This window comes from Hydractinia symbiolongicarpus, chromosome 6 (assembly GCF_029227915.1).
Source record: "Hydractinia symbiolongicarpus strain clone_291-10 chromosome 6, HSymV2.1, whole genome shotgun sequence".
NCBI lineage: Eukaryota > Metazoa > Cnidaria > Hydrozoa > Anthoathecata > Hydractiniidae > Hydractinia > Hydractinia symbiolongicarpus.
Window position 1 is genome coordinate 13,000,128 of NC_079880.1, and position 24,648 is coordinate 13,024,775.

Sequence of the window (24,648 nt, forward strand, 5' to 3'; positions counted from 1 at the left end):
GTTTACAAATACAATTTAGGATCTGTCTTCATTCAAAACCAACCTTTCGACACGATTTACGTTTAATTTAACCTCACGGGGTTACCACAAGGTAGGTTTTAGAAGCAATACAAGTCATTTTGGTTGAAAAAAAAACTATGTAGCGTATATTTTTGAAGTCCCGATGCTGTCCTTTACAGAGAGTGTATATGAGAAAGCAGATTAACTTGGAATTTGCACTGATAATAAATCATATAAAATAGAATCTCGTTATACGCTTTTAGAATTGTACTACCTAGTGTGTATTTTATTGACCAGATCAGACTGTAAATTATAAAGGTGTGTAATGATATGGGAGCGATTATTATCACACATTTCATGGTTATATAAACTGGTATTAACACCCACGGTAGCTGATATAGAGGTTGGCAACGTTGAATATATATGATTTGCCAATGTTTACAACTGGCTTTTTCTACTATCTAACTGTAACTATGTTACATTACCGCTGGAGATACGTATAGCATGACTCTAACTTGCTCACGTGCCTCACAGGCCGATAAGCGGTCGGTAGATAGCACCAAATGGGCTGAAAGCACTTAAAGTAAACCGTGCAGAATCGTAATTGCAACTTTATGATTGATAAAGACTTTTCAGAAACAAATGATTCAAAAGGCACTAGAATGATTCTTTAACTGTTGTGGTCTGTTGTTGTGTTTTTCACCTACCGAGAAATTTGTTATTGCTTTCTACGTAAAAGTCGTACGTAGGCCTTAGAGTATATTACTCTTTTAATCGAATTTTTTTGAAGAACACTATATCTCTGAAAATTTAAAGTTAAATCAAATTAATTATTAAAGGTTTGGGTACAGTATATAAAATATATATATAAAACATTCAACGTTCTCCTGGAAAGCGCAACACACACAAAAGCAACACAGAAAAAAACCTGGAAACGGGTTTTGGAAGTTTTAGCGCCTTGTACTAATCTGTGGCCGCCATCAGTATGAAATGTTGGGTCCTTTTATACAAAGTATGCCGTTGTGCTGGAACAGCGCCAAGTTCGGTGTCGCGTAAATTGTCGCGTAATTCGCGAATGACACACTATAACAAAACTATGGCGCATTTTTGTATACGAAACATTAAAGAGCCCAAAGACAGGAGCGGAATCTAATTTAACATATAATAAGAGGGAATTCTTCGTTTAAAATCTTTTGCATTAACTAGACACATAATACGTAGCTATAGCTAAACTGAATTTTTTTTGTTTTTAAGAAAGCACAGCAAGCCTAGTAATGCTGTGGGCTCGCAGAGCTAGTAGCTAAGTAGCGACTTATCACTATGGAAAGATAAATAGTTTTATTTCTATGATCAGGTGATCTGACCATTGTGGCTATCAATGAATAACCGACAATGTAGGGCAATTCTATTCTATGTATTTCACTTTCGTTTATACTTGCCATACTCTGAACGAGTCCTCATATTGTACGGAAATAATGTCGGAGTAGGATCGGTCTGAATGTGTTATAGGCTTTGACTGCACGTTTAAAAAAAAATATTCTAATTAAACCGGTTCAGCTCTCAGGAATAAAAGAAAATGGCTACAACATCACCGTACCACATTGCGTCTCTTCTTGACAAAGTAAGTTATTTTTAAAAAACTAGATAATCGTGAAGGAAAATAACAAATCACCTAAATAGTGGATGTTTTTCTGTAAAATATGTATCCCTATTGTGGTTTACATTGCTTTATTACTTTCATAAATTTATCAGTTTTATTTGTAAATCCACCAAACATAATACTGCAAGACGCTTTGAAATTAAGTGCTTATTAGAGATGTTCAAACATGGTTAAAGTATGTCCATTTGCAAATAGACATCCTGATTTTGAACACTTGTTCTATTTCAGAAAATTTAACTTGAATCTAAAAAGAAACCCCCTAAGTCATTCTTATCCTATATTTATTCTCTCTTGTTGATCAACTTAGCCTAAGAGAACTATAACTGGGACCACACTGTGCAAAAATTATTTTTTTATCACAGGGTTAGCTAGATATTAATTACAGATGATTCAGAGAAATCATGCATACGTAATTAACTTTTGTAGTTTGTACAAGAAAAAATACATTAAAAGAGCAATCAAGATTCCACTATGCTAATTGAATTTTTTGAGATATATAAAACAAAATAAATGAATCTTACCTTATTGATGCACCTTTGTAAATTTAAAGCCTAAAAAAATTTAAAACTGCTTTTCAAATTTCTAGCTGAAAGAAATGCTTAAGATATAATTTCATAGTTTATACATCTATGTAATATAAAATATATACTCAATGGTTGGGGTAGATAAATTAATATTTATTTACTGCATTTTGTGTTTCTCGGTTACCATTTTGTGTGACAGATGTATTATAATATACTTACTTATGTTACTTATGTTAACTTTTGAAGTTGTAGCTTCATGCCTGTCATGGACGACCAACGTCAGTCACTTTTTCCTCTTCTTCTACTCCATTTCTAAAGAGAATGTGGTAAGGATTAGATCAAACTACAGTGGCTGTACTGTTTTCTGAGGCTTCATTTGTCCCAGGGATCGGAGGTTCATCTGGGAGAGTTTTGAGAAACTTGTCGAGGGCTGTTAGATACAAAAGATATAAAATACATAGAAATCAGCCCTGTGAATCCAAAGTACCTAAAGTCGGCACAATAGTGCTGATGTTTGGCAGTCATAGCCTATCAAAATTTTGCAGACCTACAACAAACATAAATTTAGAGGCACTTCACAGGTTGACATGGTAAATTCTCGTTTACGCTGAGGATATAAATTACAAAATTTATGTGAACTAATATATGTGTTATTCTTCCTGTTTATTGACAACTTTGACTTTGTTTTCCTTAGAGCAGCAATGCCTATTTTTCAAGGTTTAAAAAAACTTGAAATACGTATTCTATGTAAGTTTAAAACAGAGCGAATTGGTTTTCCTTTGTGTACAACAAACAATGTATAAAAAACTTCTTTTCTCATTTTCTTTTTTTACACCCTTTAAAACAAACTTTATTCTGCTGATGTTAATTGTTTTCTCGGCATGCCAACCTTGACACACATAGGGCAGCTAGCTGTCCCTTTATCAATGTAGCTTGGCTTTTAGGACAGCAATGCTGAATGACAACGTGAATTCACAGGGCTGGGGAATGAAGATGATTAACAATGTGGTTCCTTGCAATGACAAACTCGATCTGCTAGGCCTATCTTGTTATTAGGGTTAATATGTTTCCATAGTTGGTTAAAGTTCTTTTACAATTGGAAATACTATGAGCAAATGCAAAGAGTGAGACCACAAGGAGTGTAATTGAAATTGTGTGTGGGATCTGGTGCAGGCACTTGAGTCAGCATCACCTGCCTCCTGCAAGACGCCAACTACCTTTATGGTAAAACCCATCTGCCCAAAAACATCTATATCTGACAAAAGTAAGACAAAAATGTGCAGTTGTTATAAATCTCATCATTGTTGCTTGGCATACAGAGCAGAGCCAAGTATTAAGAGAGGTTAAAAAATGTTGCTGGTGACCCCATAACTTGAGATCTGCATGTCGCTTTGCAATCAAATTTATTGAGTAAACATATAGGGCCTGTATAAGCTTACCCAGAATATTGTATTGCAAACCAAGTTACAAATCCCGAGTTTTTGGGTCATTAGAAAAAATTAAGAGTCCTAGGACGAACAAATGAGTGTCATTTTGAAAAAAATAAATTATGTTAATTAGTTCATCTTTATAATATCTATGCATTGATAAAGTTTGAAAGCACATCCCTTAACAGGTACAAAATTACTGATAATAAACAATGTCAAAATTTGCATTTTTAATAGGGCATCATAATTTATGCAGCATAATTAAATCTGAAATTCTTTAATTGTGCATATCTTGAGAACGAAAAGAGCTTTTTAAAAAATTTAAAAAGACTTGCTAGCCAACTTTTTAAGCTTTACAATATAAACATCACCGTTGAACATCACCGTGAGTTCCTTTTAAGAACTGACGTATGGAAACCTCACAAAGCTTATAAAAAAAAATTAAAAAAAATCAAGAAACATTTGCAGCTTGTAATCAAAATTTTTATAAACCTTTGTTACAACAACGTTCAGGTTTCTTATTAAAAAAGATAGAAATTTTCTTTTTACAAGTGAGACGTAAGGCTTAGAAACAGCTGCCCTACGAAACGCATTTATTCGGGATAATGTAGTTCTGTCTTGTTTATAAACGGGATGATCAACTTACAAACGCTTTAGGCTTTTCATTTACAAACAGGCTGGGATGGGAGACAAAACAGAGGCAAAACAGAGAGTAAAAATAAGTTTAAAATTAAGGAATATTTTTATTGTAATTCCAAAAAATAACAACGCCTTATTAACAATATATGGAAAAATGCACAAGGTGAGAGATTTTTAATTTTTATTGTTTACTATAATTTGAATCATACTCTCTTTTTTGTTTTAGATGGCCTCATCTGACAAAGATTTCCGCTACATGGCTACAAATGATTTGATGACTGAGTTGCAAAAAGATTCTATAAAACTTGATGATGATCGAGAACGTCTGGTTAGTTGGTTCTGTATTTCAATATTACTTACTCAGACTTGTTTACGCAAAGTTTTTTATTTTGAGGTATATGCAAATACATATGCACCCATCATGTAAGGTAAAGGATGAATTACGTTTATAGGGTAGAGAATAATTAGTGCCTATATTATTTATATATTGTCAATCTTTAGGTGGTGCAATCTTTGCTGAGACTGCTAGAGGATAAAAATGGAGAAGTACAAAATTTAGCTGTTAAATGGTGAGGATCATTTATTGCTGCTACTTGAGAAGCCTTATCCTCATTTAATTTTTGGGCATGACACCTAACCAAAAAATGAACTTTCCTTAGCCTTATTAGCTATTTTGATTAAGAGAATCATAAAGATGTTTTGCATTCATTTATTGCTATTGTTAACCTTCTTTATATGATTTCTAGTTTGGGTCCACTGGTAAAAAAAGTGAAGGAGTACCAAGTTGAATGGATTGTTGATACCCTGTGCACAAATATGACATCAAACAAAGAACAGCTTCGTGACATATCAAGTATTGGTAAGTATTTTATTACTACAACATCAGCATAAATGTTAATACATTCTTTAAATATTGCAGCTGACACTAGGACACATGTGATATAAATCCAAAGTACGTTCCAATGGCAGGAAAATTTTTGCCTACCTACAACGAAAATAAGCTGGGCAAAGCCGAATGTAAAGGCACTTCTGGGGTCAGCACGTTATATTAAAAAGTTAACCTCAAGAATTTACCTTCTCAGAGTTTTTTCATTTGTGACGTTTTTGTTTAGTTGTATAATTTTTTTGATCAGCGACAGGGCAGGAAACTTTGTGCGCCATACTACATATGTTGCAATATACGGAACGTTTTTAAAGCCTTGCTACTATGAAGGCAATAACAAACATTCTGGAGCATTCCGGCAAAACAAAATATATTTCCACATCATTTAAAACAAGGTCAGTTCTGCCAGCCTTATAAAGAAGTTTTCTGGACATGTCAACCTGGTGAACATATAGGGCATCAGAGAAAGGCTGTCCTTAAATCAATGTAGCTCGGCTTTTAGGTCAGCATTGCCGAATGACAATGTGAATTCACAGAGCTTCTACCATCTAAAGACTCTAAAAAACACAATTAGTAGCATTTCATCAAATGTACTAGTTTTCTCCTATTTTTTTATAAATTTACTAAAAAACAGCAGCAGAGGCTTGTCCTTATTCAGACTTTAATTGATCACATAGTTTAGAATATTTTTATTTAATATGGCACACCCGAAAACAAGCTTTTTATTTACATGTAGGCCTAAAAACTGTAATAAGTGAATTGCCATCTGCTTCATCACCACTGTCATCTACAATATGCAAAAGGATAACTGGCCGTTTGATTGATGCTATTACAAAGGTTTGTTTTGAAAATATTTTTTGTTGTTTTATGTACCTTTTTCAGCACAATATAATGTTTATGAATGATATGCAATTTATTATTACAGGCATAAAAAATTGCTGTATATTTAGTTGCTTATGAATATTGCAAGGAGAGGTTCATCTAAGCTTAGTTATATTGAGATTATTGTTCATGGATCAAAGTGTTTGCATGTTAATGTAAACAAATAAACTTTGTATGGCATCAATTTGTATTTTTTCAGACAGAGGATCAGTCTGTACAATTAGAAGCTTTGGATATTCTGGCTGATTTATTGAGTCGATTTGGTGGATTGCTGGTGTCATTTCATCCATCCATTTTAAAATGTATTCTTCCCCTGCTAACAAGTCAAAGATTGGCCATCCGTAAACGAACCATTATCGCACTATGTAGGTCTTACTTACTTATCTTACTCCTCAAAAATATCATATATTAGTTTTATTATTACTTTTAAAAAATCAATTTTTTTACCAAAATTTCTGTTAAAGAAAAATAGAAAAAATTGTTACTTAATTGTGATAACAATGTTATTAAAGCAGTAAAACTTTAAAAAAAAATTACCAAAGGGATAAAAAGCACTAAGTAAGTAAGTAAAAGCACTGAATTTGAGTATGAGCTTCAACAAATGTGTGTGTGTGTGTGATTGCACTCGTGACAAGAAAAGGCTTGTCTCTGACAAAGTGTAAATAAAAAAATTTATTGTTTTACTTAATCATATATAATCTATTTTGGTTACAGTTTTTTTTTACTAAAATTTCATCAGCTGATAAAGTCTACTGAATCCCTTCTCAAAAAATAAAAAAATTACAACAGGGCCTTGTCAGAATAAGAATATTTCTGTGAGCATTTCATAATGAAAATGTATGATCTCATTTTATTATCTTTCTTAGCCCATCTTGTAATGACAGCGAATGCAAGTCTCTTTGTTGAATTGATGACACATTTGATAAACGAGTTAAAAACAAGGAAGAATCACGTTGATGTTCGCACCTTCATTCAATGTATTGGAGCAATATGGTACTTATAATTTGTAACTAGTTTAATAACATTGATACAGGCTACAGTTACATTCACAGGTCTCCCAATTAAGACAACAATAACAACAACAATGGACATACACTGATTTCACCTACCTGAATCTTGGATAAGTTATAAAACCAAATATGAAATTGTGCTTTTGGAATTGTTTGAATAAATTATACAAACATCATTTAGATGCCTGCCTGCTTTGTTAACACTTTGGCAATGCCGATATGAATTAAAAAGACATGTCAGTTTTGTGACATCTTAAATGATTATTTTCCTGGCACAAAGCAATTTACCTAAGTGACATCATGGAAGTCTAATTGTTTATGCTTACTTTAGTCGTCAATCTGGACGCCGTGTTGGTGAATATCTCGAAAAGGTTATTCCAATAATTGTTGAGTATTCGCAAGTGGAAAGTGATGATGAATTAAGAGAAACTTGTATACAGGTAAGTCCTTACCTATGCAGCAAATTATCCTTGTTTCCATCTTATTATTAAAAAACGACTAGGTGTATGACTTGTAGAAAAATCCACTTTATTTGGGAAAGAAATACTCAAAGAAATTAATTTGATGACATCAGAAATAAACTGCTTAGATAATGTTTTTTTTTTTCATTACCCGACTCCACTGTTGTTGTTGTGCTGATTAAAAAATGTTTTAGATCACGTGTTTCACGAACTGTTACATAAATATTGAAGTTTGAAGTTGAACATCTTTAACAGGACATGTTTATTGTCCCAGTTTTGGGGAATTGACCAAATTTTAGACCCAAGTGAACCCTAAGTACGCATATGGGTGAGAAGTCAGTTTTTTCACCAGTTTCCATGATATTTAGTCTCAAACATTAGTGCAATATGATAGCTTCACTAATTTCATAATGTCTTGACATCAGACTAATGCATTAATGTCAAGTAAGACTTTATTTTTCTACTAGTAAACGAGATTAAAAAAACATAATCTTTATAAAGAATTACTGTACACAGAATTACTGTATGACTAGTTGACTAGTTATATGGTTTGTGGAAAAATTCACCTAAGTACAAAAACATAATGCCATCAATAACCTGTTCGCACTAATTTTTTTTTCAGAATTTTTTTGACTTGTTTCTTCTATTGTGCAGATCAAAATAATATATAACTTGATTTTATTGAAAGGTTAAATATATATTTATTTAGACCTGAAGGATTTTTTATGACATCATGAGCTTGTAGAATGACACATTAATACAGTGGTTTGACTAATGATAATTAAGTTTTTGACGTCAAACTAATGTATCGACATAAAAAATAACTAATAAGAAAAAAAATATTTGCTATCTCTACTTCGTTTGTATGTCACAAACAGACAAACGAAATGGATGATATTAGAATCGCAGAGAGATTGAACACATTTTATTGCTTGACAAAACACGAAAAACAAAAAATGTTTTGTTGTAAATTGTACTGTTGATTTATAAAGCACTACTTTTGAAACTATAATTTGTTTTTTCTATTGTTTCCCTGTTTTGTTTTTTAGACTTTGGAATCATTTGTGTGTAAATGCCCTAAAGAAATTACACCTTATATTGGCCAGGTAATGTTTTTGTGCCTGAGTTGCAATTTCTAAGTTCTGTTTAGAAATGCGTTTCGACACAATGTAGCTTACAGTTGTTCTTTGCGGTTTGCTTATTTTATGCAACAGAACATATCAATCATTTAGCACATTTAAAACAGGATTCTTTCCGTCTGTATAGATTAGTGATAACTATCTACATATTATTTCTCACTGCATTAACATTTTATGTGTAAACTTCAACAGAAAAACGCTGAAATAAATTAATTGTACAATTTCAGAAGATACATGCATCATCATAAACAATTCTGCCCTGACAAACACATTTTTTACTGGTAGTGCCGAAAAAATTTTTTATATAGGTGACAGATCTATGTTTGGAATTTCTTTGTTATGATCCAAATTACAACTATGGAGATGAGAATGAAAATTCAATGGATGTCAACGATGATTATCCTGATGATGATCTGTAAGTTACATCAAAAATAGTTTGCTTGATTATTAATCTAAATTTCCTTTGCCATCACAAACATTGTGCAAGACTTCGTTTTACCAAATATATAACAGTTTATTATTCTCTGTTTACTTTATTTACATTTCATTTGATTTTTTTTATTATTTCAGTGATGATGACGATGAAGAAGAATACAGTGATGATGATGACATGAGTTGGAAGGTGAGTTTAGGTCACATGTTTAAAGGGAATACAAAATGATTCAACAAGCTCAATCCCTGCAATTTCTGAATAATAAATAGCGTGCAATAAACGGACCACTCAAAAGGGGAAGGTGCAAGAAATATATACATTTTAGAACAATATAGACGTGTAGACAACCTGTTTATGAATAATTACTTTGCTACTTTTTATTATTTAAAAAAAGAAAAGTTCTCCTTAAGTATTCTTTTTGGCAGTTAATAACATAAGGTCTGTAAAATATTTTAAATATCAGTAAATAGAAAGTTTGTTTTGATGAGGGACAGAGACAACATGATAAGCTGTATTTGTTACAAATTGCTACGTTACTAGCTTTAAAAAGGTAATTAATGCCTGTAAAAAGATTTTTAAGTCGTTGTTGTTGCTTAATCTGGTTTCATGTACAATAAACTTATGTTTCTATGCAAAAAACGCTTGCTACCTAGTTCAAAGGGTTTTAAGTTTATTTTATCAGAAAGTTTGAGTTAAAAGCAAGGTAAGTACTTATATCAGATAAATGATGGATATCCAATATATTTAGAGAACCTTTTGGTCATTTTTAGTTATATTTGGATACCAAATATAATATTTAAGACGATTTAAGCTGTTGTTTTCGTCTTCAGTGATCATAGCCATTAGCTCAACTATCGTGTAAGTCACTAAAGTTGAAAACTAACAGCCATTTTGTAGCCCCTTTAATGCAAATGGACAAGAACATTTGTAAAAAAACTAGGCTAAACAGAAGCTTGCACCAGAGGACACACAAGTTACGGGTTGATACAGCAACGCTTCTCACAATAATCTTGGGTGGAATCAGTATTTACTGGATGTCATAGCAAACCTCCTTAAATTTAATTTGCTCATACTTTAGCTGTACCTGATACCCTGTACCCCAAAGATCTTTGCCCTAATTTAATTGGTAATTTTGAAAATACTGTTTTCAGTATGCTTAGAATCAGCAAGTGCATTAATGTAAGAGTTTCACATTTTGTTTTTTGTGCATAGGTCAGAAGGTCATCCGCCAAATGTTTAGCATCTATTCTTGGCTCTCGACATGAGTTAATCAAAGGTTTTTATTCAAAAGTTTCACCAAAGCTAATAGCAAGATTCAAAGGTAACATTATGTCAACAATATGTTTTCCCTATTAGAGTTTTACATAAAAACAACATACTTTAAACTCTTTTTATCTTTTTTTGTATTCATTTTTTTTCTCATTATATTTTTTGTGTTAGCTTATCGCAGATATTTGCTTGTTTGAGAAGATTTTTTAAGACACATTCCCATGCTGGTGTTAATCTTTCTTTTAGAACGAGAAGAAAATGTAAAATCAGATATATTTCAAGCATATGTTGCGTTGTTGCGTCAAACCCGACCAATTGCATCATCTGACACTGTTGACAACGATGACAGGTTTCTTCTTATGTTGCCATTATTTAAATTTTTGAATTTTATTCCTTCTGGTAAAAAAGTATCTCTTTAAAGAAAGTTAGATAAGGCATTTTCTTTAACTGTCCTGTAGCATTTGTTTAGTGAGAACTTTTTGTTAAGACTTATCCTACAAAAAGAGATCAAAAATTAGGTGTCCCTTTGTTTACAAGTAAAACCAAATCATTCAATTAAATTTTATGACTTAGCTGCTGTGTTTGTTAAAGCAAACAAACATAAACCTGTTTATGTATATGGAAAGGTAGCATTTTGATATTTGTTTTAGTCTACTAAAAATGCTTCACGATCAAGTACCAATGGTTATAAATGCTTTACACAAACAGATGCAAGAAAAAAGTGTCAAGACTCGACTTGGATGTTTTAACTTATTGACAGAACTAGTAACAGTGTTACCTGGAGCATTGTCAGAGCATATACATCTGATTGTTCCTGGAATACACATGTCAATCATGTAATATTTGTTTTTATTTTCACCTCGTTCTTTTATTTCTATTTGTTTATGTATATATACATCACAATTTGACGAGTAACGTAGGTGGCATAGAAAACTTGTGTGTTAGCATTGGTAAAAAGTTATTGTGAGGACCACTTTATAATAAAGTTCATTTGTTTCTGTTTGCTTTTTACTTACTTGTATTGTTGTTATTGACATTGCTGTTTTTGTCTCCTAAGATTTTGTTTTTATTAGAGATAAATCAGCAGTATCAAATATGAAGATCGATGCTCTCTCATTCTTGGGTTGCATTTTGCATCAGCACAAACCTGAAGTCTTTTTTCCACATATGGAAAAACTTCTACCAGTAAGGCTGCTAGTTTTTTACATTGGTCTCTTATTACTTTGATTTTAGAGCAATAATCTTCTCCTATAATTTTGTTTTGATTTTTTTTTATCATTATGATGTGTAAAGTTTAAAATGTATTATTCAGAAAAAGAAGATGTAAATGCTGGAAAATTATATTGCGAAAAAAGTAGATGTTTTACCAATTTTCTCCTCAAATCTCCTCGGTTTTAATTTTACAACCTATTGCATATTTTTGTCATTAGTGTAAATCTCATCAAACGTTGTCCTTGATTATTTTTTACAAAATTACCTGTCTTCTCAACAAAGAAGAATTTTTATCAAAAGTCCTCAAATCTTGTCAAATTTGACTTTATGAAAAGAGTGTCATGTAAAGTTTGTTTTGGTTGTGATTTACAGGTAGTTGTAACTTCAATTAAAGATCCATTTTACAAGATCACCTCAGAGGCTTTGGGTGTTGCTCAAAATGCAATAAAAGTTATCAGACCATTAGGTAAGTGTTTCAAAAAGCGATTTCTTACAAAAACAGGATATCAAATTTAGCATTTTCCCACTAGTTATTATGAATGTTAAGCAACTGCTTGATTATGTTCAAATTCAATGTTTAGGGTCAGTGATTAGCAGAAAGCAAAAATAATGTTTTTTAAACATTTAGACAAAAAGACGAACTTTGACTATACAGTGTATGTAAGTGATTTGTACAAAGCTGTATTTTTTCGACTACAAGCAGCAGACATTGATCAGGAAGTGAAAGAAAAATCTATCTCATGCATGTGAGTAACCTTTTTAGTCTCGTTTGTTTCATAAGTTGTATTCTTTAACACATTTTTCCCATTCCGAATAATATATGCATAAGTAAATTAATTATTGACCTAGAACTATAAACCTTATTTTGTTATAAACTCAAAACGTTGTTGTAAGAAATATAGACATAATTTCATTATGAGGCTGCTAAAATATGATAATAGAAAACCTAAACACCACCATATTCTGTCAGAAACAAGGATAGAATTTAATAAATATTTTGATTGGATGATGGCCTCATTTTCATGCATGTTGAAAGTATCTACCTTTGTTTGTTTCCTATTCTATGCATTTTTTCTTAGGGGTCAACTGTTATGCAATCTTGGTGATTGCCTTACTCCAGAGTTACAGAATTGTTTACCTATTATGCTTGATAGACTCAGAAATGAAATAACCAGACTAACAGCAGTAAAAGCTCTTATCATGATCACAAACTCGCCCTTAAAACTTGATATTATGTTTATATTAAAAGAAGCTGTGCCGTTGTTGGCAACGTTTTTGCGAAAAAATCACCGTGGATTAAAGCTGTCTACGTTGACATGTCTAGATATTATCATTCGACAATATGGTATTGTAATTTTATTACTTGGAATGGTATTGCAGTGGTTTTTAAACACGAACCTGTGAATACATCACTGTCGAGCCATTTCTATATCAAGTTCCTAACTGCCTAAACTTTTAAATAACTTACCTTTGATTACATAGCATTCTATCAACTCATAATGTTTTCCTGATAAACTCACAGGCAATATTTTCATAGCTTCATTTTATGATTTATTGGTTTATTGAATATCAACTTTCAATGAATTTCTGAAAAGAAATGATAATCTCAGAAATATGTAACCATGTTAGCTATCTTTGTAAAGCATTACTTTAATCATAGGTGACGCGATGTCTGATATGCACTTTGAAACAGTATTAACAGAGCTACCTGATCTGATAAGTGAGAATGACCTCCATATTTCACAGGTATCTATAGAATATTGTATTTGTAATTACCAGGTTGTGAGTTAGCACTTAATATATTACATAAATAATATAATATATAATTGCCTGTTTACAGCCCTTTGTTGACAGCAAGTCAGCCTGTGTTACGGGAAAACAAATTAAAAAATTGCTATTTGTATCTTTGGCAGTAATGTAACACAGTGCTTGCTCAACTTGAAAATAATGTAAAGCAATTTTATATCAATAATGTTGAAACGTTTGTAATTTTAGTTGGCTTTAAATTTATTGACGTCAATAGCGAAAAAACAAAGGTCGTTGTTAAAGATGGTGAGTAATTAAATGAGATTAAGAATCTATAAGTGTGAAACGTGATTTAGCTACAACCCTGAACACAATATTTTTTTAGCTATTCCTAGAAGTTGGCAAAAGGCTTTAAAGCTTTGTTTTATTCTCCAGCTACTCTGGCAGGAATGTAGTTAAGTTAACAATGTCAAAAGTGTGTTAGCTGCATATTCCACATTGTCCATATTATGGGAAAATGGGATAGCCTAGACCTTAAGTTGGCAGAGGAAATTGACAAATGAACGTTGACAAGTGAACGTTGACAAGTTTGGAGTGGGTGTTAGTTAGATAGAACCATTTTATCAATTGTTTGTGGTTTTGAGTTTTGAAATTTTGTCCTTCGTTGTATAAAATATAAGATATAAGGATATATTATGGATCTATTTTTTCTTTGTTTTTTTCCCTTTTAAATTTTTTCTATAATATCCGGACATAGATACCTTAAGTGAAATTATACTCTCACTGCGTTACCAAAGCTTCTAAGCAGTAAAATTTCTTTACACGACACTATCAACAAAACGTAATTAGTAATTTTTCTTGTATATTTTTAGATTAAGCAGGGTATTTTACCAGTTGCAATACTGCTGACACAATCTCCATTACTACAAGGTAAGATTCTGGGTTTAAGTTGTCTTTGTAATACTACCAACATAAAACATGTAAAACCAACATACGACATGTGAATTGAAGGTGTCTTTGAGATTCTTCCTGCATACAACATGCGATACCAACATATGACATGCGAATTGAAGGTGTCGTGATTCTACCAACATAAAACATGTGATACCAACATACATGTGAATTAAAAGTGTCTTTTGGATTCTACCAACATAATAGGACATATGATAGCAACATACGACATGTGAATTAAAGGTATTTTGTGTAATCTTGGAGTATAATTGTAAACATTGTTTCCCCAGGTAATGCACTGAACTCGATGATCTTGTTTTTGAATGAGCTTGTTGTTAGCGGCGAACCTGGTTTGGGGTATGCTGATCTATTACAGGTTTGTTTATTTCTCATTGTTGGATTATTTGAACGTTTTTCTGGTGTTAATGGTTGAATTTTTTGTATTAAATCCTGAACTTGTTTTTTGTGGTCATTTTGTTGTTAAATAATAAAGTTAGAAAAAGAGGTGTTTGATTTTCAGAACCTGTATTGGTAGATATGAATTGTATTAATTGTAATAATTATAATTATAGTAATAGTAGCTCCTACAATTTGGAATCTGATGAATGGCCTAATGCGGCATTTTTGGCCTGACAAAAGATTTTTTGAGATGTTCTCAAATAGTGAAATTTCACTTTATGAAACGATAATTTTTCCTTGTAAATTATTTACCCTACAAGACGATAGTATGTTTATCCTATATAAGGATTTGAATAATCGAATTCGAAGCAAGTTTAGTTTCGTTTCTATAAGAATTAATTTTGGGAATGTTTGCAAACATAATTTTGCATTTGCACACAATAGTCAGAATTTTTAGACTATTGCAAAATACTTTGTCACTGTCTTCAGTCACGAAAATATGTTCTGCGAAAGAAAATAAATTTCCATGAAAATTTATTCTATATTTATTGATAGTAAAAGTTAGTTCGATTTATTAAGCATTATCTCATGCAAAAAAAATATTACAGTTACTTTTGGACACGTATTCTTGTTTTCAGCTTCTTACAGTTGTAATATATGAACCTTCACTAAAACATTCAGAGAAAGTACCACTTGCTGTGCATAGAATGGTAAGTTTTTTATTCTCATAATTAGTACATAATTAGTATTATTCTCATAAAATTAGCACAGCATAAATGTTTGACATGGTAAGAAGCATTCCCGTCTGATTGTACTGTTGTCATACATTTGCGTTCTGTATACGAATATTTTGTGTGTTTCTAACACAACTCGTTTCAGGCGCACAGACAGACAATGGCTATATCATTATCTACCTAGATAATTATTTGATTGCAAATGCCATCACACTTTTGGACCTCACTGTATTTAGTGTAGATAGTGATCCCTCTATTTCTACGCAACACCGCCCACACTATTTGTCCTATTCACCGTCCCCTATTTTTAGAAAGGTTTACTCATCTATCACTTAATTCAAATTTGAGCGTCATAAAGTGTAACTGGGTTTTATTACGTAGTGACAAAATCTTTAGGTTATTTTCAGTCAGAAATGCAAATTTACTTCACAAATGGAAAACCTGGTTTTTTCATATAGGCTAATCACTAGCCTGTGGATAAATCTATAAGTTCACTCGTTTTTTATATATTGCATTTCGTGTTTCCGTAGCATGACGTTTTTCTTGCAGACAGACTGAATATGGCTGAATATTAATAATATAGAAATTGCCACAAAGTCACTGTATATCCTATTTACTTCATTATACATACAGCTGTGTTTCTGTTACAGGCATTTCATTCGATTGCGAAATGTGTTGCAGCGTTAACCATGGCTTGTCAGTCTGAAGCGAAAGGAGTGATTGATAAATTTGTTGCTGATGTAACGGTAAGGAAGATATGGATTATAAAAAACGTTATGGTAATAAGAAAACTGTTATGTCCTCTGAAAAGATTTCAGGAGTCCTGGTTAAAAAGCACTAGTAATGTAAGATACTTCTGCTGCATTATTACCACACTCGTTCACTCATTCACTCTGTATTTTCTACAGCCTTAAATTGATGAGTTTATAGTTTTGCATTTTTCAATCTGAGACATGTTATTTTTAGGACACGTCATCATCAGAGTCTGTGCAATTATTTTCTTTACTGGCAATTGGTGAAATAGGAAGTCATATGTAAGTATTTCTTTTTTTTGTCAAAGGGTTACAACAACACATTTAGAAAGATCAGGGAGAGTCAAGAAAGATCTTCAGGATAAAAGTCAAAAAGGATCTTCAGGAGGAGAGTCAAGAAAGATGGATGAGGGAGGTGGGAGGGGGAATCAGCCTTAGCCTGATCTTTTGTATTTTTTGTTTCCTACTGTCTTATACTGTCTACTGTCGTATACGTTTGTTTACATCGTCTCTTTAACTAAATTAATGATTCGAAATTAACGATAATAATTAATATTGGTGCATGCCATTTTCACTTCAAGTTTCAACCATCGTGAAAATGAATAAGTAACCAAGCTGGTTGCAAGAACAACAAAATGCTAAACAGTGACCTTAAGTGGGTGTTTAAGTAAGGTATTACCATTCAGACCTAAAACGGGTCAATTCTTGGACCCAGAAACCCATTGCATAACCTGTGATAAAATATAGGGGCTAGAATTTATAAAAGGTTTGCCGTTATTAATTTCGAAATCTTATATACTACGCTCAAGTTTATTTTGTCGCTATGTAATGATTGTTGAAGTGTATTCTTAGAGCCTCAACCGAATGGCCCTTAGAAATAAAGTACTTTAAGTAGTAGGTTATATGTCGAGATATTCATGTACTTGTCAACTACTTAATACCTCTTCACAATGAAAATATTTGTGTCTACAAGATGAGAAACATATCGTTGTGAGAAGTCCCAAACTGATGATGCTGCACCTAGTTAGTTGTGGAACTTAAAAAGTCGTCAACAAGTTTTGTCAAGATGTCACTCATTTGCTCGTCTCAGACCTCTATCCTGAGATCTGTGAAATGTAAAAGCTTGAAAAAAAAGATGTTTTTAAATAATTTTACAAATAAAGTTAGACATCACCTTTTACTTTAAGAATAAAGAAACACACTGGTCTTCTATATTTCCAGGATTTCTCACGACCCTTTCCTAATGTGCATGTGTGAGGGAATGTGTGAGGGTAATTTTTCTGTTATTGAGGGGGTTGAATCATGCTGATAGAGAAATTTCTGAGTTGAGATTTTCAGTATTCGTATCAATATTTTACATAAAAACTAGACAAAATGGGTGGAAAATAGGGGATTAATAAGAGTCTACATTTTATTAATGTAATTAATTTATCCATAAATTTCAACATCATTTGTCAGAAGTTATATCATATAATAGTTTTGTTCAGATTTGTAATTTTGTACTTCTGAAAAATAAAGGTTTTGATGTGGGAGTTGTGGCGGAAGGTGGGGGGTTATCATCAAAACTATAATGTGTGGGTTAAAATTTTTTGGTGTCGGGATGCATATTCCAGTGCACTCCTATTTTTTCAAAAGGACTTCTGTTTGTTTAGGGACTTAAGCGATAAGCCTCGTTTAAAGACAGTTATCATAAATGCGTTTTCATCAGATTTAGAAGATATTAAGTCTGCTGCTTCGTATGCACTTGGTAAGTTGTGTTCTATTCACAGAAAGAAATTTGAAGAATGTTTTAGAAATTAGAAAAGTGATACGCCCAATCGAAATTCGTTTAAGAATATCCGCCCTTACTTTAAAGACACAATTTTGAGACTGATAATACGCCCTTAACTTGAAGACCAAAACTGAGACTAATGATACGCCCTCCACTTGAAGATTAAAATTGAGATTGATGATACGCCCGAATAGGAAGGATATGGCCTATCGAAACGCCCCATGCAAACACTTTCCGTATTCATTTCACACGCGTAATGTATTTCGTTTCAACATGAGTATTCTAAACTTTTTGGAAAATCATCTCGATATATTTGTAGCATGTTGTTAGCACATTTAAAATTGAGAGATCTGAGAATGCAAACTGGTTTGTGTGTTTCTTTCTTTAAACATGCTGTTTCGGCTGATAGGTTAAAAACCTAGATTTTATGGAGAAAATATTTCAAGTGAAACTTGTTGTGTTGTGCTTATATTTCATTTTTGATGCCACAAAAAATTCAACATGAGCATATTATTAACTTATTCTTAACTTTTTTGTCTAATTTCATCTTGGATTTATAGAGTTTATAAAAAGTTTGAATTTTTTTTTATTTTTCAGGTCACATAACTGTTGGAAATTTGACTGTCTTCCTACCGTTTATTTTGCAAGAAATTGAAAAGAATGCTAAACGACAGTATTTATTGTTGCACTCCCTCAAAGAGGTGAGCACCTAATTAATTTTAGCGGGAATTAATTTTGGCGAATTTTTCAAGATTTTGTCAATTTCCCGCGAATTATTTCTCGCGAAAATTATTTGGACACTAGCTGTTGACGAAATTCGGGAAAATTTAATTTCCGCGTAATTATTTTTTTTAATTTTCTTGAAAAACGATTTACACAAAGTTACTAATCACTACTTATATATTTAAAGTTCAACATCAGCAATTTTTATTTTATGTCTTGTCCAATTTATGACGGTATAAATTAAGAAACAGAATGTCATTACATTCTATTTGCGTGAAATTCGCGAAATTTAATTCTCTCGAGATATTAGGATATTTTTTCAATAATACATTTCCGGCGACATGAGCCTTTTAGAGTACGCCTTTAAGATTTTCGTGTAAATTACTAAATTCCAAACCAATTCATTTCGAGCCTTTTAACAAATCATTATCTCTTTGCTGTTGTTTTAAGTTCTGTTATGTGAATTTTTCAGGTTATTTCATGTCAATCCATTGATTCTAAATCTATTGAAGATTTGCAACCATTCCTACAGGCAATCTGGTGAGTTATAGTTGATGTCAATTATTCTTATCCATTGATCGTCGGTGTTGCTAGTAATAATACCTTTGTTTTTAATGTATATTTTTTATTACCATTTGTATTTATGTCGTTACTGTTCCTTACAGATTTCTTTTACAAAATGAATTTGCATCTTATGCTGCAATTAACTGTATATATGCTGTAATTCACCGTATATATGCTGCAATTAACCGTATATATGCTGCAATTAACTGTATATATGCTACAATTAACTGTATATATGCTGCAATTAACTGCATATATGCTGCAATTAACCGTATATATGCTGCAATTAACTGTTTATATGCTGCAATTTACCGTATATATGCTGCAATTTACCGTATGTATGCTACAATTAACTGTATATATGCTGCAATTCACCGTATATATGCTGTAATTAACCTTATACTTTTATTTAAAGGGAATTGTTATTTTCTCATTGTGAAAATGGTGAAGAGGGCACGCGTAATATCGTTGCTGAATGTCTTGGTAAATTAACATTAGTGGATCCAGTGAACTTGTTACCTCTGCTACAAGTAAGATATTTTGTAGTATCTACACAAGTTTAGATAATCGGCTGAAATAACCAGTCGTAGTCATCGTAGTAGCATAGTGTTTATTAACACATGCTTTGTATATGTCGAGTTGTTTTCGTTCTCCGTCGAACACAGTAGAGGCGTTGCTGAGTTGGAGCGCTACGCTTATTGTCAGAGTTCCACATCGAGCGCTGCACTGTATTATTAAATTACTTACACTAAGCAAGCATGTACTGGTCTGTAACCTTGCTATTTCGGGCCATTTTTGTTTGGGTGTAAAGTTAAAGTGGGATATGGAAATTATTTTCCGTATGGGACCGAGCCGTACTAGTAGGAGTCCAACTTTGAGAATTGTAGTTAATTTTCTAGATTTGGGCTACGCTTAAAGAAATTGAACCGACATGAATGTTTTTCTTTCGTTTAGAAATATTTATCGTCATCATCTGCGCAAATGAGGAGTACGGTCATCACAGCATTTAAATTCACTATATCAGACCAGGTATGACACGAAGGAGAGTTACAAGGACTTTCATGATATACGAATGACTTTTCCATGTTATGCATTGTTGTTCAGTCAATTTGTAATAAGTTGCAATACCTTAAGGAAAGAATCAGTCGTAGATTCAATTTTGCGAATTTATATACCTGGTACTTGCTTTGACGTTAAAGGAGGTTTAGTGAAGTAGTTAATAAATATTAAAAAATTGGTTTGTGCTGTTACTTTACGAGAGATGCAGATGATAGCTAATTTTCTGCCATTTTTCTAATATTATACCGTAATTTTCGCAATTCACCGCCCAGTGGCTTATTAAATTTTTTGATATATAGGCCAGCGATAATTAGAGGAGGCGTTTGAAAAAGGGAGCGGTTATAAATTTATTTTTAAACTTGGGTGGCGGTTATAAGCGGGGGCGTTTAAAAGAGGAAGTAAGGGCGCTTAAGAGAAAGGGGGCCTTTGTATCTGATCACAGCCGTTTAATTTTTCGATATATTTTTATTTCAGCCTCAACCTATCGATGCACTGTTGAAAGATTGTTTACGTTTCTTTCTGCAACCTATTACAGATCAAGATTTGGTGAGTTGTTTACATGAATTTCAGTAAAAAAACTCATTGTTGCAGCGCTGGAAATTTCCATGAATCTCTCCAATTTTTCGCGTAAAGATTTTCTGCTCTATTTTACCGACTGTTGGAATTGTTTGAAAGATTTTTACCGGAAGGGTTGGAGAGTGTGTTTATGGCGCGAAGAAGAATTTCGACCGTTACCCTGTTTAATATTATTTCTTCTTTCCCTTCAATGTTTTTTTTGTATTTTATTTATCAGAACGTTCGTCGTGTTTCGCTGACTACATTGAATTCAGCAAGTCATAACAAACCAAGACTCATCAGAGATCTTTTACCAGATATTTTGCCTCACTTGTACAACGAAACAAAAGTTCGAGTAAGTGTTCACTGCTTAAGCTTTGCCTACACTAGTACTTTTTCGTCGAATTCCGTTGTGATATTTACTGTGTGTTCACCCCAGTTATAATGCATACCGTACCAAGATTAAGAATTTAGTCATATTTAAAAATCTCTAGGAAATCCGAAAAACATTTGGAAAAAAGCCACAACTGTCATTCTTATCAAAATAATAAAATTGTCAGACCATAGGAAAAAGCATGAAAATGAAAAATTCTTTAACCTAAAAGTAATTACTTGATGAGTTTTTAAGCTCCTGAAACTTTTTTGTATTTCGTGAACTTGTTTTTTTAGAAAGACTTGATACGAGAAGTGGAGATGGGACCGTTTAAACATACTGTCGATGATGGCTTAGACATTCGCAAGGTTTGTTGGTTGCGAAATTACTTCACAACTACTTCTACCATTTTGGATAACAACAAAATTGTGTGTTAAGTTTTTGAATCTCAGTCAAGTTTGCTCATTACCCAAGCGAAATAACAGCTCAATAGAATACTTTTAAAAATAGAAAAACTTTTATTGTGAATATGGCTCCTCTTCCCGCTAAAAATTAAGTTATACACTTCTCCGTTTTTCCAGGCTGCTTTCGAATGCATGTACACCCTCCTGCACTCGTGTTTGGATCGATTAGATATATTCGAATTTTTAAATCACGTTGAAGACGGATTAAAGGATCATTACGACATAAAGGTTGGTTTATAAGTTCTCCTACATTTCTATTTTACTTTGACTTTAGTTGTAAAGCTTTAATAATTGTTTCTATCAAGATACAGAACCTTCAGAAATTTATGAGCAAAATTCTATAAAAATTTAACATTTTTTTGTCTTCATAACAGGTTTTTTTGTCTCCATGTTTTTTCGAAAAAGTTCCATATCAAAATCGCTTTTGTTAGTAGAAGTTTGACTTGCTACTTCACATATTGTTTCGATAGGGTATTTTACCCAAAAATTTGAGAAAAACTATTTGTAGTTCCGGGTACCACTCTTTTAATTGTTTTAAAATCTAAACTGTAAAATTATACGTGTTAAACAAAAGCTATTCCACATTTCACTTTAATAAATTTCATGATAGCTCAACACCAGGCTTAAAACATCTAATTTAGAATGACTAATTTCATATTTTCATTTGAAATTTCTTTCTATTATTGTTTTTTTTAAGATGTTGACATACTTGATGCTCGTTAGGCTGTCCAGTTTATGTCCGAATGCTGTTTTACAGCGTAAGTAAACACATCTTTATTCTTAAGTTGGATTTATACTATATACATATTGTAGTATTTAGTATTTTCATCTCCATTTTGAAGAATTGGGCGTTCTATTATTCTTACGTTTTTGTAGCGTAATATTGATATATACCAAAAACCGAATTTGATGAAAACAGTTTCTTTTTGCTACGGTAAGGACGTAATTTTTTAAGAGGATTGGGAGGGAGTTGTTCGAAAAATCCAAAAATTTCTCCGTGGCATTTAAAAATAGTATGCTTTTTTTTATAAGAATATTGAAATTCTGACCAGGCTGGTCATTATTCTTATTTTTCTATTGTTTTAAACAACAGTCCTTTTGTTTTTTATCTGAAATCCTGGTCTGATATTCTTGTAAAAAGAATTTAGGTAGAATGCAAATTATTTATTAATACGTGTGCTTGTTATGAATAAAATTTTTAACTGCTCACATTCCTCTGCAGAAATCTTCTGTGATGGTCTTTTGTAATCCCATCCTAATTAAGTTTATAATGTACAGTGCAGCAGACTAACACCCAACGGTTTTACCCCGCTTTAAAAATCATCGTCTTTGGTGACGTCACAAAAAGGATCAATCAGGTGAATATTGTATGATTAGCTCAAAAATTATATCGCGTCGAAAACTGCAGTTTCTAAAAAACATGGAAAACAAAAGTCAAGTCTCTTATAGAATTTCGTTTGTCGTTTTTTTAGATCTTGATCGAATCATCGAACCACTTCGTTCTACCGTTCAAGCGAAAGTAAAAGCAAACTCTGTCAAACAGGAATATGAGAAACAAGACGAGCTTAAGAGGTCGGCATTGAGAGCGATATCATCTTTGCAACAAATACAAGACGCTGGTAAGCCTTGATAGTATCAGTACTATTGAACTCGTCGTCGTATTTCGAATTTTAAATTCCCCCCGACGTACATTATCCGCGCGTCGCTATTTTGTACAATTTCAACACAATATAGCGATGAAGCTACCATTTTGGAACATATTAACCGTATAAATATAAGGATGCTCTTCTTAACTCTTTTCACGACAGACAGGTCGAATTTAAGTCTTTTATGTTCCTGTTGCTTTTGAATGCCGTAACAACGGACTTAATCCACGGGATGAATTTATAATACATCATAGAAAGAACTTCCAAATGAACCTACATTTGAATAGGCTGGAGGCAAGTCGCCTAAATTTTAAATTTTTCCACACTTGAAAATCAACCAAATAAAGTTATACGCCCTTTTAAGAGTTATGTATATGCAAGATTTTTTTTGAATATATCGTGATTTAAGATTTGAATATTGCTTAAGTTAACTCTACATCATGTTTTTCTGGTTATTTCCAAGTACACGCTTTTTTCATAAGAACATCAAAATTCTTAACGGTCATATCCAAACCTGATATTTTTATAAAGCATATTCTTAAGAATTCTTCTTAAGAAAAGCGTATATTTGTGAAAAAGTTAAACTCGAATTAGTAGTGATAACCAACATGTGTACTTTCATTTAAAACCGGGGGTTTTGTAATCAAAATCGCTATTGTACTACTAGTGTAGTGTAATATATTTATATTTTTATAATATATTTTATTTAAAAAGTTCGAACAATTCCTACAGAAGTTCGTTAGCCACTTTTTTAACTTTGGTTAATTGAAACAAACTGTGACACTTGTAAAGACAACTTACGTTATTAGACTTTTTCAATATTTCTCTTTCTTTTTTAGATATAAACCCGTTGTTAACAGATTTCATCACACAAATCCGTTCAAATTCCGATATATCCGCTATGTTTGAGGCCGTGCAACGAGATCCGTCAACGACTTCAATACTCGACGCAATGGACATAAGCCCTTGATAACCCTTCAATTTCTTCGACACTTAGGCGAAAACTTGTAAAAGAGGGAGTGTAATTCTAAAGTTTGTTTGAAATTACACTCCCCCCTTGTTTTCCCACTTACGGTAACCTTGATGGAAGCTGTGGAATTAAAAAAAATAATAATAATCGGTTTATTGAAAAGCGTTACATTTACCTCGAAGTAAACTCAAATTCGAGTGATTTATTCCCCAACAATTTTCTTTGTATTTAATTTAACTGTAGTTTGTAAACAGAAAAATTAAAACAAATTTTCCTGACTCTTGTTCTTATTTCTCCTGAAGCCTAGAAATAATGTCAAATCCTAAGCAACACATTCTGTGTTCTAATGCGTTTGGGTATTAGGGACAGAAGAGGGTGTTTGCCTCTCATCCTGGGTTAATG

The 24,648-nt window shown here is 32.3% G+C and overlaps 1 protein-coding gene across 1 annotated transcript; it reads left to right on the forward strand.

Moving 5' to 3' along the window:
* The first annotated feature begins 1,450 nt into the window (after positions 1-1,450).
* Positions 1,451-24,524, forward strand: LOC130647061 (cullin-associated NEDD8-dissociated protein 1-like). The gene is made up of 37 exons (XM_057452779.1): positions 1,451-1,621; positions 4,477-4,578; positions 4,752-4,819; positions 4,997-5,109; positions 5,870-5,970; positions 6,215-6,380; positions 6,882-7,008; positions 7,357-7,465; positions 8,536-8,592; positions 8,934-9,040; positions 9,196-9,247; positions 10,271-10,379; positions 10,574-10,676; positions 10,978-11,163; positions 11,401-11,512; positions 11,912-12,005; positions 12,168-12,285; positions 12,619-12,884; positions 13,200-13,285; positions 13,535-13,591; positions 14,158-14,215; positions 14,527-14,612; positions 15,274-15,345; positions 16,020-16,115; positions 16,336-16,403; positions 17,774-17,868; positions 18,490-18,593; positions 19,088-19,155; positions 19,595-19,709; positions 20,134-20,208; positions 20,713-20,784; positions 21,032-21,148; positions 21,463-21,534; positions 21,748-21,858; positions 22,328-22,388; positions 23,103-23,249; positions 24,116-24,524. Exons 1-37 carry the CDS (start codon positions 1,577-1,579, stop codon positions 24,244-24,246), a joined length of 3,726 nt encoding a protein of 1,241 aa, XP_057308762.1. The 5' UTR covers positions 1,451-1,576; the 3' UTR covers positions 24,247-24,524.
* The last annotated feature ends 124 nt before the right edge of the window (positions 24,525-24,648 follow it).

Bases quoted from the DNA above. Each gene is read 5' to 3' on its own strand.
- LOC130647061 (XM_057452779.1), top strand. From the start codon at position 1,577: ATGGCTACAACATCACCGTACCACATTGCGTCTCTTCTTGACAAA. The intron at 7,009-7,356 runs GTACTTATAATT...TGCTTACTTTAG, and splicing joins CAATGTATTGGAGCAATATG to TCGTCAATCTGGACGCCGTG. The intron at 23,250-24,115 runs GTAAGCCTTGAT...TTTCTTTTTTAG, and splicing joins GCAACAAATACAAGACGCTG to ATATAAACCCGTTGTTAACA.